Consider the following 11,627-nt stretch of genomic DNA (forward strand, 5'->3'; position numbering starts at 1 on the left):
CCTGCACTCTCTCTCTCAAAATAAATAAATAAACTTAAAAAAATGAAAGTATGGGGGCCTCTGGGTGGCTCAGTTAGTTAAATGTCTGACTCTTCATTTTGGCTCAGGTCATGGTCTTTCAGTTTGTGAGTTCGAGTCCTACAATGGGCTCTGTGCTGACAGTGTGGAGCCTGCTTGGGATTCTCTCTCTCTCTCTCTCTCTCTCTCTCCCTCTGTCTCTGCCCCTCCCATGCTCTCACATGCTCTTGCTCTCCCTCTCTCTCAGAATAAAAAAAAAATGAAAGTATGAATAGAATTATGGAATATTGGGGGAGAAATGAGGTATTTCTCTTGGGACTCTTGGCTCTAGGAACTCTAGAGATGTCCTCAAATATCTGGACAGCTTGTTTCCTGATAACTGTACCCACCTCCATCAAATAGGCCCACATTGTCTTCAACTTCCAGGCCCATCCTTGGTGCCCTACAAAAAATACCAGTATGGCGACTTCCAGGACAAAAAAAGCCACACACTTGTGCTGACAGCACAGCCATTTCCAGATATCTGGTCTACCTGCTGCCTGTAGCAGGGCATAGAGCCCATTTCCACTCCCTCTCAACTGAGCAGTTCCCACGTCAATCTATCTGAAGCCCCCCACCTCCCTCTGTAAGCACCATTTTTCCAATTCCCCACGTTAGGGAAGTCCACAGTCTACCTTCTCTTCTCTCTTGGCCTAGGCTGTCCATATCTGCCCACTAGGCCTAATACCCATTCTCCTTACCTAATCATTATTCTTCGTGCCTCTCAGCAAGCTTTCCATTCTCCTTTTAATTTTAAAGGTACTGTTGTATTTGCTTATTGAAAAAAACTTGGAAAATTCAGCGAAGTAGGAAAAAAAAAGCTCACCCATTGTCCATTCACCCAAACACACATTGATTATCAAAGCCAGGATGCGTGAAGAGGCAGGAGGGACATGTGTGTACATAGATGAAATCACCAAAATATAGACAGTTTCCTGAAAAATATGTGGTAAGGAGTCTTGGACAGGGACCATATACCCATTATGGTCCAAGCACTGATCTGGCCCCTGTAGGGAAAAATCTCCCATGTTCTTCTAGACCTTGTGATTAGAAGAATATTTTTTATGTCTCGAGAGTGGGAAAGGCCTAAGTAAGACACAAAACCCAGAAACGATAAAGGAAAAAATGGACACAGCCGCCTACTTAAAGGTTACGAACGTCTCCTATCTAAGATTCCCTAGGCTAAGTGAAAGGCTAAGTAGCAGACTGGAAGAAAATATTTGCAATATACTTAACAAAGATTTTCTGTTCAGAGCATATGAAGAGCTGCTGTAAGTCCACAAAAAGACAAGTACAGGAAAAACATGGACAGAAAGTATGACAAGAAAATTCACAGGATTCAAACGGCCACACTAGTGTCACTAGATAATTCACATTCAAATGGCATTCAAAGAAAAATACACACTAACACAGCAGTGAGTTACACTTTCTTCCCTTTGGCCTCCGGCACACCATACAGGCCTGGCAGTTCTCCAACCCCTTCAGCTGTTTTTCATGAATTTCTTGTTAGTGCTTTCTTGAACCCTTAACCTTGGAGAGCCCGGGGCACTGTCCTTGGTCTTTTTCTTGTACACATCCACTTGCTTGTAGCCTCATCCAGCCCCAGGTCCTTAGCCCATCCCCCTGGGTCACAGCCTTCCTCTTTGATTACACACCTCATGCTACTCTAAGAGATTTTTTTTTTTTAACACTGCAATGCATTCATTGTTTTAAGAATATGTCATTGTTATTTGTTTGGTGCAGGAGGAGGTTTGGGATTCATGTGTCTGTATGCTTTTCTATATATACATATAAATATATATATATTTATAAATGGCATTACTTCTGTAGGTGAAACACATTTATGCCGGATGCACGGAAAAGTCCTGAGGGTGACACACAGATGTTATCAGTGTTTATCTACAGATTTTGGGATTACTATCAAATAGATTTAAAATTGTAATGCTGCTTATAAAAATAATATAAATGTGCAACAATAGTCTACATAGATTAGTGTTCATCCATAGTTGGAACAATATACAACTATTAAAAAGCATGTTGGCCATACTTTATCGAGTGGCAGAATTCTCATCACTTGATGCCAGGTAAAACAGTAGCAGTTGCCAGTTTTACAGTGTATACATCTGATGCCAGTTTTATGCAATAATTTTTTAAAAAGAAAACTGCATGAACCTAGAGAAAAGATTGGAAGGAAACGTATCAAAATGTTACCTGTGCACGTCTCCAGGTGTTGGGGTGAAAGGTGATTTTTAGTTTCCGTATTTTTCAGATTCCGCAAAACGCGTGGGCTATTTTTGCTGTAACAAAACAAAACCCACAAAACACAGTTGTTACTCTCTATAAGCAGCAGATCGGTGCCCACTGGGCGCAGGGTCCCGGCACCGCGCCCCTGCTGGCGCGTTTGCCCGCGGGTCTCCGGACTCCCGAGCGCTGGCGGGTCCAGCAGGCCGCAGCGCCCCCCCGCGGTCAGTCCCGGACGGCGGGGAGGGGGGTGGGCGCNGAGGAGAACCCGGACCTGCGCAAGGGCGAGATCGCGCGGCGCTTCAACATCCCGCCGTCCACGCTGAGCACCATCCTGAAGAACAAGCGCGCCATCCTGGCGTCGGAGCGCAAGTACGGTGTGGCCTCCACCTGCCGCAAGACCAACAAGCTGTCCCCCTACGACAAGCTCGAGGGGCTGCTCATCGCCTGGTTCCAGCAGATCCGCGCCGCCGGCCTACCCGTCAAGGGCATCATCCTCAAGGAGAAGGCGCTGCGTATCGCCGAGGAGCTGGGCATGGACGACTTCACCGCCTCCAACGGGTGGCTGGACCGCTTCCGCCGGCGCCACGGTGTGGTGTCCTGCAGCGGTGTGGCCCGCGCCCGCTCGCGCAGTGCTGCTCCCCGTCCCCCAGCGACTCCCGCCAGCCCGCCTGCGGTGCCCTCGGAGGGCAGCGGCGGGGGGTCGACGGGCTGGCGCGCGCGGGAGGAGCAGCCGCCGTCGGTGGCCGAGGGCTACGCCTCCCAGGACGTGTTCAGCGCCATTGAGACCAGTCTGTGGTACGACTTCCTGCCCGACCAGGCTGCGGGGCTGTGTGGCAGCGATGGACGGGCGCGGAGGGCCACCCAGCGCCTGAGCGTCCTGCTGTGCGCCAACGCAGACGGTAGCGAGAAGCTGCCCCCGCTTGTGGCCGGCAAGTCGGCCAAGCCCCGTGCGGGCCAAGCCGGCCTGCCTTGCGACTACACCGCCAACTCTAAGGGCGGTGTCACCACGCAGGCCCTGGCCAAGTACCTGAAGGCCCTGGACACTCGCATGGCTGCAGAGTCTCGCCGAGTCCTGCTGCTGGCCGGCCGCCTGGCTGCCCAGTCCCTGGATACCTCGGGCCTGCGGCATGTACAGCTGGCCTTCTTCCCCCCGGGCACCGTGCAGCCGCTGGAGCGGGGAGTGGTCCAACAGGTGAAGGGCCACTACCGCCAGGCTATGCTGCTCAAGGCCATGGCCGCACTAGAGGGCCAGGATCCCTCAGGCCTGCAGCTAGGTTTGATGGAGGCCCTGCACTTCGTGGCTGCCGCCTGGCAGGCAGTGGAACCCTCGGACATAGCTGCCTGCTTTCGTGAGGCTGGCTTCGGGGGTGGCCCAAATGCCACTATTACCACTGCCCTCAAGAGTGAGGGGGAGGAAGAGGAGGAGGAGGAAGAGGAGGAAGAAGAAGAGGAGGAAGAGGAAGAGGAGGGTGAAGGGGAGGAGGAGGAGGAGGAAGAAGAAGGAGAGGAGGAGGAAGGGGGGGAAGGAGAGGAGTTGGGGGAGGAAGAGGAGGTGGAAGAGGAGGGGGATGTGGAGGACAGTGATGAAGAGGAGGAGGAAGAGGAGGAAGAGAGCTCCTCTGAGGGCTTGGAGGCTGAGGACTGGGCCCAGGGGGTAGTAGAAGCTGGTGGCAGCTTCGGGGGCTACAGTGCCCAGGAGGAGGCCCAGTGCCCTACTCTCCATTTCCTGGAGGGTGAAGAGGACTCTGAGTCTGACAGTGAGGAAGAGGAGGAAGATGAGGATGATGAGGATGAAGATGATGAAGACGAGGAGGAAGATGGCGATGAGGTGCCTGTGCCCAGCTTTGGGGAGGCCATGGCTTACTTCGCTATGGTCAAGAGGTACCTGACTTCCTTCCCCATCGATGACCGTGTGCAGAGCCACATCCTTCATTTGGAACACGATCTGGTCCACGTGACCAGGAAGAACCATGCCCGGCAGGCAGGAGTTCGGGGTCTTGGACATCCAAGCTGAGCCACTGGGCCTAGCCATGCCCGACCCAGACGTGGCAGCACCAGCCCAGGGCGGAGGACTCTCTGGGCAGCCGCTGTGGATGGAGCCAGAATGGGGAGCTCCAGATCCTTTAGTGATGTTCCTCGGGCCCTGTGACAGGCCCAGCCACCTCGGTAGGGCCCACGGCTGGCGTCAGCCTCACTGCCTGCTTATTGCCTCTTTCTCAGAGTCCTCTTTCCTCCCCATTTGCCCCTGGGCTTGGGGGACCAGGTGGGGAGGGTGGGGAGCTGTCCGGTGCTACCACACCGTGCCATCAGTGGACTAAGCCACAGGAGCAGCCAGGGATGGGCCCTGGAAGCTCCCGGCCGGAGAGTGCCTCTCCCCTCTGCCGTCCACACCAGGTCTTTGGTGGGGGGGGACCCCAAAGCCATTCTGGGAAGGGCTCCAGAGGAAGGCCCAGCCTAGGCCCCCACAAGGCTGGCAGCCCCCCACCCCTGCCCCTGGGCCGCCTTGAGAAGCACAGTCTAACTCACCGCAGGCTCCTGAGCCTGCCTCTGCCTGCTTCCCCATCTTCCCAATCCCTTTCTCTGGCCCAGTCCAGGTTACTTTGGCCCTTGGTTTTCTTTCCAGATTGGAGGTTCCCAGGAGGCCCTCCAGGGGAGTGATAATGGGCACTTCCCTTGTGGGTAGCTGCAGGCCTCACGCCTCTCCTCCCTCTCTGGCAGGGCTCTATTCTGGGCAGGGGGCCTGGGGCTGGGCCCAGAGTCCAGCCATCCAGCCGCTCCTTTCCCAGTCTGAATTCAATAAATCTGTCCACTCCCCTTTTGTGGGGGTGAACGTTTTAACAGCCAAGGGTGCATCCTTCATGGTCTGGGCTTGCGTCTGTCTTGGGAACACATCCTTTCCTGGCTCCCTTTGGTCCTTGCTCTGGTGGGACATGGAACCAAGCGTTGAGAGGGTGGCCACAGCCTACATCCTGCCTGGGGCGAGGGGCCACCTCCACATCTAAGTATTATCCAAGTTTGGGGAGGAAGGGTCTTCAGTGTATCTGCCTGGGTTTGAGGAGGTTGGGCCTTGCCCTGCTTTGGGGTTAGAAAGAAGCTTGGCGTCAGTTAGCTAGGAGAGAAGGGAGGGAGCCAGCAGTCCCTCTTGGACCAAGTGAAACCGGGAACTAGGCCTATCAAGCCCATTAAAGAAGGTCCTTACAGGAGTGGGGCCAGAAGGCAGAGCAAAAGGAGTGTTGGGGCAACTCCTGTGGTCCGGGTTGGAGTTCAGAGGGACATACAGGGCCTCCCTTGGTTTCCTTCTGATGCTTTAAGGGGGAGCCCTTAGGCATTTCAGTGATTGGCACATCCAAGCCAGGTGACTGGTTATCCCGCAGACAGTGGCAGGAGAAAGGTAATATTCCTGGGATAGATTGCACCCCCAAGAGGCTGAGGAAGAATGGGCAACTCACTGTGTGGTGCCCTCCAGGGGGCACCCCAGTCCACAGGTGAAGATTGGTGCCTCTGCTGATCTCTTACCCCTTTTCTCCTTTCAGGGCCCAGCCCCTCCCTCATTGAGGCCCTCAGGCCCCCATGGTTCCAGCTATGGGAGGGCCTGGGCCCCAAACCGGTTTTCCCACCTTCACTAGGGCTGGCACATCACTGCTGCAGTTCCCTCCCCACCACTTCCTTTCAGTTCTTCCTCTCTCCACCCTGGAATGTTGGGGGTGGGGGGATATCTAGGCCATCTTTTGTCCCTTGCCTGCCCTGGGTGTGGTCCCTTCTAGAAAGGCCAATATGTATGACTTTAAAACAAGAAGGTAGACTCACAATTCCACACTTGGCCTGCTACATTCCTGGCACTCAGGGTTTCCCCTTGTAGGCTTTGAAGGCAGTGAAACTAAGTGATGGCAAAAAGTAGTTGGGATTCCCCTTACCACCATCTGAGCTATGGAGGAGGAAACCGGAAACTCATAAGGAAGCCCAGCCTATCCCCTGACCCGCTCTGGAGTAAGATGGGAGCGGTAGCTTTCTCCCCAGGTGCCCCTGTTCAACCCACTCCCTCATCTCAAATACCAACAAGGCAAATCATTTCCATGTGTCTTCTCCTCTGCTGGAACTGAGATCATATTAGTGATGGGACCAACTGATGTTAATAGGGCCCTTGTTAGGTGCCAGGCCCTCTGCTAAGCACTTTAGATGCCCACAAAACCCCTACGAGGTAGGTAAAACCCTGAGAAAACAGACACAGAGAGGTCTAGTAATGTCCCCAAAGCCACATTGCGTCTTGGAAGCAAGTCTTTCTTCCCTGGCTGACCCTAGATCACCCCTTTACTGGTAATTTGTGTCCCTTCATTAAGGAAGAACCCACATCCCTAACCCTTCTACAAATAGTGCTCCTTTGAAATGGGACTGGCTACTGAAATCCATTTCTAACCCATGGAAGAATAGCTCTTTGGAGGTAGATGAGGGATTGTGGAAGTGTTTACCGGAGCTCTTGCAGCTTTTATACAGGTAGTCAATTCCCATACCCTCAGGCCCCATACAAACGCAAATCTGTAAGTACCCTTCCCAATTTCCTCACTCTTACCCCACTGGGACAAATAGGTGAGAGCCATTCCCACTTCACAAAGGGAAAATAAGGTTAAGGAGTTAAATAACCTGCCCAAATTCTCCCTGGGAGTCTGGGTGACATATTAAATGCCCTACCAGGACACTGCTGGGAAGGGCAGTAGTGGTGATGGCCCTAATAGCACAGAGCTTTGAGGGGACACCCAGCAAGGAGACACTGTCAAACAGCCTATCACACAATCCAAATGGGAAGCAGCAGATGATTAATTACAGTGTACACCCAGGTAAACCTGACGAACATTGGGATGCTGACTTCACTTAGTACAGATAGCTGAAGGCTCCAGAAGGGGAATCTCCGCTTTGAGGATGCTGGTGCAGGGATTCTGAGGGCTCAGTTGGGTTGGCAGGCCCCAGGGTGGGCCAGTGGCTGATCAGGTGGAGTGGGAGCAGATGGCTGGGAAGACAAGGCCACCTAATCGCCTGTTCAAAGCTGGGGCCGGAGAGTAGGTAGAGGGAGAAAACTACAACTCCCAGAAGCCCCTGTTCTCCTCAGAGTCAAGGACAGTTGCCATGGTTTCAGAAAACAATATGGCTGCTCCCAGCTGGGAGGCGAGTTTCCCGGTTAGAGAGGCAGAGGCCGGCCTGGGCGCCCTCGGTGGCGAAAGAAGAGGCGCCTGAGAGATCGTGTGGTTTGGCGCTGACGCTACACGGCTGGAACGGGCTGGCCTTGCTGGGGGTGCCAATGGCAGGCAGCGTGGACGAGGAGGCGTTGCACCAGCTGTACCTGTGGGTAGACAACATTCCCTTGTCCCGGCCCAAGCGAAATCTCTCCAGAGACTTCAGTGATGGAGGTGTGCGCCTCAGTGTGTGTGCACCCCTGCGTGCATCCCGTGTGTCCGTGTTTGTCTACACTTTCTGTCATGTATGTATGTGTGTAAGGAGTCTGTATGCATGTGTTTCTTTGTGCTTCTGTGCGTGTGGGTATGTGTATGTTGGGAGGTGTCTATCTCCTGGAACTTCAATTATAGACGTGTGTGTGTGTGTGTGTGTGTGTGTGTGTGTGTGTGTGTGTGTGTGTGTGTGTGTGTGTGTGTGTGTGTGTGTGTGTGTGTATCTGTATCTGTGGGGCTATGGCTGTGTGTGGGTCTATACATATATCCCTTTGTTCTATCCTTTATGCATGTGTGGTTGTGGTGTATGTCTGAGTGTGAGTCTGTGACTCCCTCCTGGGACTTTAATGACTAAGACGTGTGTCTGTGTATGTTTTTGTGCATCTCTCTGTGTGTACTTGTTCATTACTATATTCTGCATATCTGTCTTGTGGGAGTCTGAGCTTGTGTATGTTCGTATGTTTGTTGATACATTCTGTCCTGTATGCATATAGGGGGTCTTGTGTACATATGCGTTTGTGATTGTTAGGTGTTTGTGTGTCTAAGACTGTCTCCTGAGATTTTAATGAAAGAAGTATGTATCTCTGTATGTGTATAATGGTGCCTATGTGACTTATTGTGCTTGTATGTATGTGTTGCTGACCGTCTCTTGGAACTTCAGTGATGGAAATATGTGTATGTGTTTGTGCATCTCTGTGCGGTGTGTGTATGTGTGCCTATGTTTCTACACACTTTGTCCTATGACCATATCTGCAAGGGGATCTCATTACACGTGTCTTCTTGTGTGAGTCTGTAACTCTTTCCTGGGACTTTGCTGTTGGAGTGTGTGTGTGTGTGTGTGTGTGTATCCATGTGAATGCCTAGTGTGGGGCCCCAGGCCCCCTGATGGGCTCCCTTGGAGACTCATTCTTTAGAAGACCAGAGACCTCAGTTTTCATATGCCTGAGTTAATGGGGATGGATGGGCTGCTGCCTCTCTGGGGTATGCTGGAGGCTATTCACTGATTTCTAATCTCGCTTTAATGAACCTCTTCCCTCTCCTCCACTACCCCTCCCTCCCTATCATCCATTCCCTTTCCACACCTCCACCCATCCACTTGGCCACACCACTCTGTAACCCCCCATTCTCCCATCCCATGCACATCTTCTCCCTACTCCTTCTCCCTTACCTACTCCACCCCGCCCCCCTTCCATGTCTGCTTCCATTCCCTCAGTCTTGGTCGCAGAAGTCATCAAGTTTTACTTCCCCAAGATGGTGGAGATGCACAATTATGTCCCTGCCAACTCTCTCCAACAGAAGCTTAGCAACTGGGGTCACCTAAACAGGTAGCAGAATTCTTGGGTGCACTAGGGAATCTCCACACACACACCCCACAGGATCCCAGGAGGGCTACCCCCACCCCCCATGATCTCCAAAGCCCAGGCTGGGACTCTGTTGGGTGGCAGGGTAGGGAGGGACAGCGCAGGCAGAACTGGTAACAAAATCAAGGGATTTTTTTTTTTTTTTTTAAATTGAGGAGGAGACAAAGGAACGGGACAACCAAGATTCGGACTCATTCCCCCAGGGCTGCACCCCTTTCTTCTCCCCCACGCCCCTCACTTCATTCCGCGAAGACCCAGTCCTCCATTCCTGTGTCTGTTCCCAGGAAGGTGCTGAACAAGCTAAACTTCTCGGTACCGGAGGACGTGATGCGCAAGATCGCGCAGTGCGCGCCAGGCGTGGTGGAGTTAGTGCTCATTCCGCTGAGGCAGCGCCTGGAGGAGCGCCAGAGGCGCAGGAAGCAGGGCGCGGGCTCTTTACAGGTGCCTCCCCACTCAAGCTTCTCCCACTGTTTTCCCAGACAGCGGGAAGCCCCGCCTTGGGAATAAGTGTGGGAGAAGGGTGTCTGGCAAAGGGAGCTTGGTCTTGGGAACCACGGAAGAGCTATGGGGCTCACTGAGGATGAGCGGGTCCTACCGCACAGTAAACCCCAGGGGTTCTTTCAGGAGCTGGCTCCCCAGGATGGCACTGGCTACATGGATGTGGGTAAAGTGGCCTTTCCTTTCCGTCTCTCCCAGGAGCAGCTTTCCTCCCGTCCTTCCTTCCTATGGGGGGAGAGGGGCGGGGTTGCGGGAAGCAAGGGAGGAGTCCGGAAGATAGGACTCCAGCACGGTTAGCTCCTCCACTTGCCTCGTCTCAGGTTTGTCCCAGAAGGCCCGAGGGGAAGGTGCCCCGGACCCCCAGGGAGGAGGGCAGCTCAGGTAAGGAGGCTGGGAGTTCCTACCTCTCCAGGCCTGATGATCTCCCTACACAGGGCTGGCAGGTAAGGGTGGGGGCGGGCTGTTCCTCGGAGGGCAGGAATGGGGGAGACGGGGCGGGAAGACCTGGCCGAGGGGCAGTGGAAGGGTGAGAGTAGGGCCCGAGGTCCGGGCCTCCGCTGAACTGCTTCCCACCCCAGGGGGGGCCGGCCGCCCGCGCCCAGACCTCCGGGATATAGTCAGGCACTGCAGGGCGACCCAAGCTTCGTCCTCCAGATCGCTGAAAAGGAACAGGAACTGTTGGCCTCGCAGGAGACTGTGCAGGTGAGGGTGCACTGGGAAGGCGCGGGCGGTGGTGGGGTGGTGGGTGCTTAGGGCCTGCAGTGGTGGGGACAGAAGGCAGCGAGCGCCTGGCTTGACCTTTGTGCGGCGCGGCCCAGGTCCTGCAGATGAAGGTGAGGCGCTTGGAGCACTTGCTCCAGCTCAAGAACGTGCGCATCGACGACCTCTCCCGGCGGCTCCAGCAGGCAGAGCGTAAGCAGCGGTGAGCGGCGGCCCGGGCCGCGCAGGGACGCCCCAGTACCCGCCAGAGCAGGGTCGCCGAGACCGACGCACCCACCCACGCACCCATCGACGGACTGACGGACCAACGGGCGGGCGGAGCCGGCAGCTCCAATGAGCCTCCTGGGGCGCCAGCGCGCGCATCCCTTGGGATGGGGGTGAGTGTTGGGAGGCAGTGAGGCAGGAGCCCTCAGAAGGAGTTCCCCTGAGCCAACTCCTTCCACTCCATCCGGGTCAGCAGAATGGACCGCTTTCCAGAACCCAGAAGCCACATGCAGAGACCTGGCATGCTCCCCAAAGCCGTGCCCGACACCAGGAGCCCCACCTCGATGCTCCCTGCTCTGGGCTTTAGAGGGCGGTGCCCCGACTCGGTGCACACCCCTAGAAACAGGTCCCCGCCCAGCTCTGAGGACAGCGGCGTCTCCCTCCAGGCTAGTTCTCTGCCATCTGGGCCTCGGGGCAAGCTGCCCGAGGCAGCTGAGGGAGACTCTTCCCTCTCCTGCGCGCTCACCTGGGACCCCGCTAGAGGCTGGAGAGCACAACAGCTGGAGAGGAAGGGGTGAGGAGTGGCTTCAGCCTAGAGTGGGGAAGACATGAGCTGTGCCTGTTCCAACCACCCTCCCTTCCTATGGGGGCACCTTTGAGAACGCTTTGTAGACACGGGACCGCACTACCCCCATTAAAGAAACGCTCTTTCCTGCGACTGCCTTGCGACTGCCTTCTCTGTCTAGTTTTCTTGCCCTTCTTATGCCGCACTGCCCCCTCACCCCCGCCCCCCACTTTGAGTGAAAGGGCCTGTAGGCCCAGAGTGGGTCTCACCTTTGGGCACCTGGGCCCTGGGTGGCCGCTGCCTGATAGGTGGACGATATCACAAGAGTCAGGTCTTGTGCACTAGAACAGCCTGACTTCGAACACTGGCCCTAGATTGACCCCCGCTCTCACCCTCACAGAAACCTCCAGCCCTGTCCAAACCCAACTCCAAACCCAGGCTTCTGATTCTCCCCAAATGTAGCCACACACTCACCCTCAACCGTGCCCACGGACTGACCCCTAGTTCTATGGACTGAGGCCAAGCTTGATTGATTCCCAA

General features: G+C 54.8%; 2 protein-coding genes across 5 annotated transcripts; both read left to right on the forward strand.

Moving 5' to 3' along the window:
• The first annotated feature begins 1,907 nt into the window (after positions 1–1,907).
• Positions 1,908–5,146, forward strand: CENPB (centromere protein B). The gene is made up of 2 exons (XM_077767041.1): positions 1,908–1,928; positions 2,429–5,146. Exons 1-2 carry the CDS (start codon positions 1,908–1,910, stop codon positions 4,313–4,315), a joined length of 1,908 nt encoding a protein of 635 aa, XP_077623167.1. The 3' UTR covers positions 4,316–5,146.
• Positions 5,147–7,436: 2,290 nt separating this feature from the next.
• On the forward strand, positions 7,437–11,240 carry SPEF1 (sperm flagellar 1). 4 transcript variants are annotated; one of them, XM_077766877.1, is made up of 8 exons: positions 7,437–7,700; positions 8,953–9,064; positions 9,385–9,541; positions 9,725–9,764; positions 9,919–9,979; positions 10,177–10,300; positions 10,417–10,520; positions 10,779–11,240. In XM_077766877.1, exons 1-8 carry the CDS (start codon positions 7,592–7,594, stop codon positions 11,098–11,100), a joined length of 1,029 nt encoding a protein of 342 aa, XP_077623003.1. In that variant the 5' UTR covers positions 7,437–7,591; the 3' UTR covers positions 11,101–11,240. The 4 variants fall into 4 exon arrangements, with proteins under 4 accessions (XP_077623003.1, XP_077623002.1, XP_077623005.1 ...); XM_077766876.1 differs by having other exon boundaries at positions 10,417–10,510; XM_077766879.1 differs by lacking the exon at positions 10,779–11,240 and having other exon boundaries at positions 10,417–10,524.
• Positions 11,241–11,627: the final 387 nt, after the last annotated feature.

Source organism: Crocuta crocuta, unplaced genomic scaffold (assembly GCF_008692635.1).
Source record: "Crocuta crocuta isolate KB4526 unplaced genomic scaffold, BGI_CrCroc_1.0 scaffold15, whole genome shotgun sequence".
NCBI lineage: Eukaryota > Metazoa > Chordata > Mammalia > Carnivora > Hyaenidae > Crocuta > Crocuta crocuta.

Coding starts and splice junctions, on each gene's coding strand:
- SPEF1 (XM_077766876.1), top strand. CDS start 7,592: ATGGCAGGCAGCGTGGACGAGGAGGCGTTGCACCAGCTGTACCTGTGG. Junction 7,701..8,952: donor CAGAGACTTCAGTGATGGAG/GTGTGCGCCTCA, acceptor CCATTCCCTCAG/TCTTGGTCGCAGAAGTCATC. Junction 9,065..9,384: donor AACTGGGGTCACCTAAACAG/GTAGCAGAATTC, acceptor GTCTGTTCCCAG/GAAGGTGCTGAACAAGCTAA.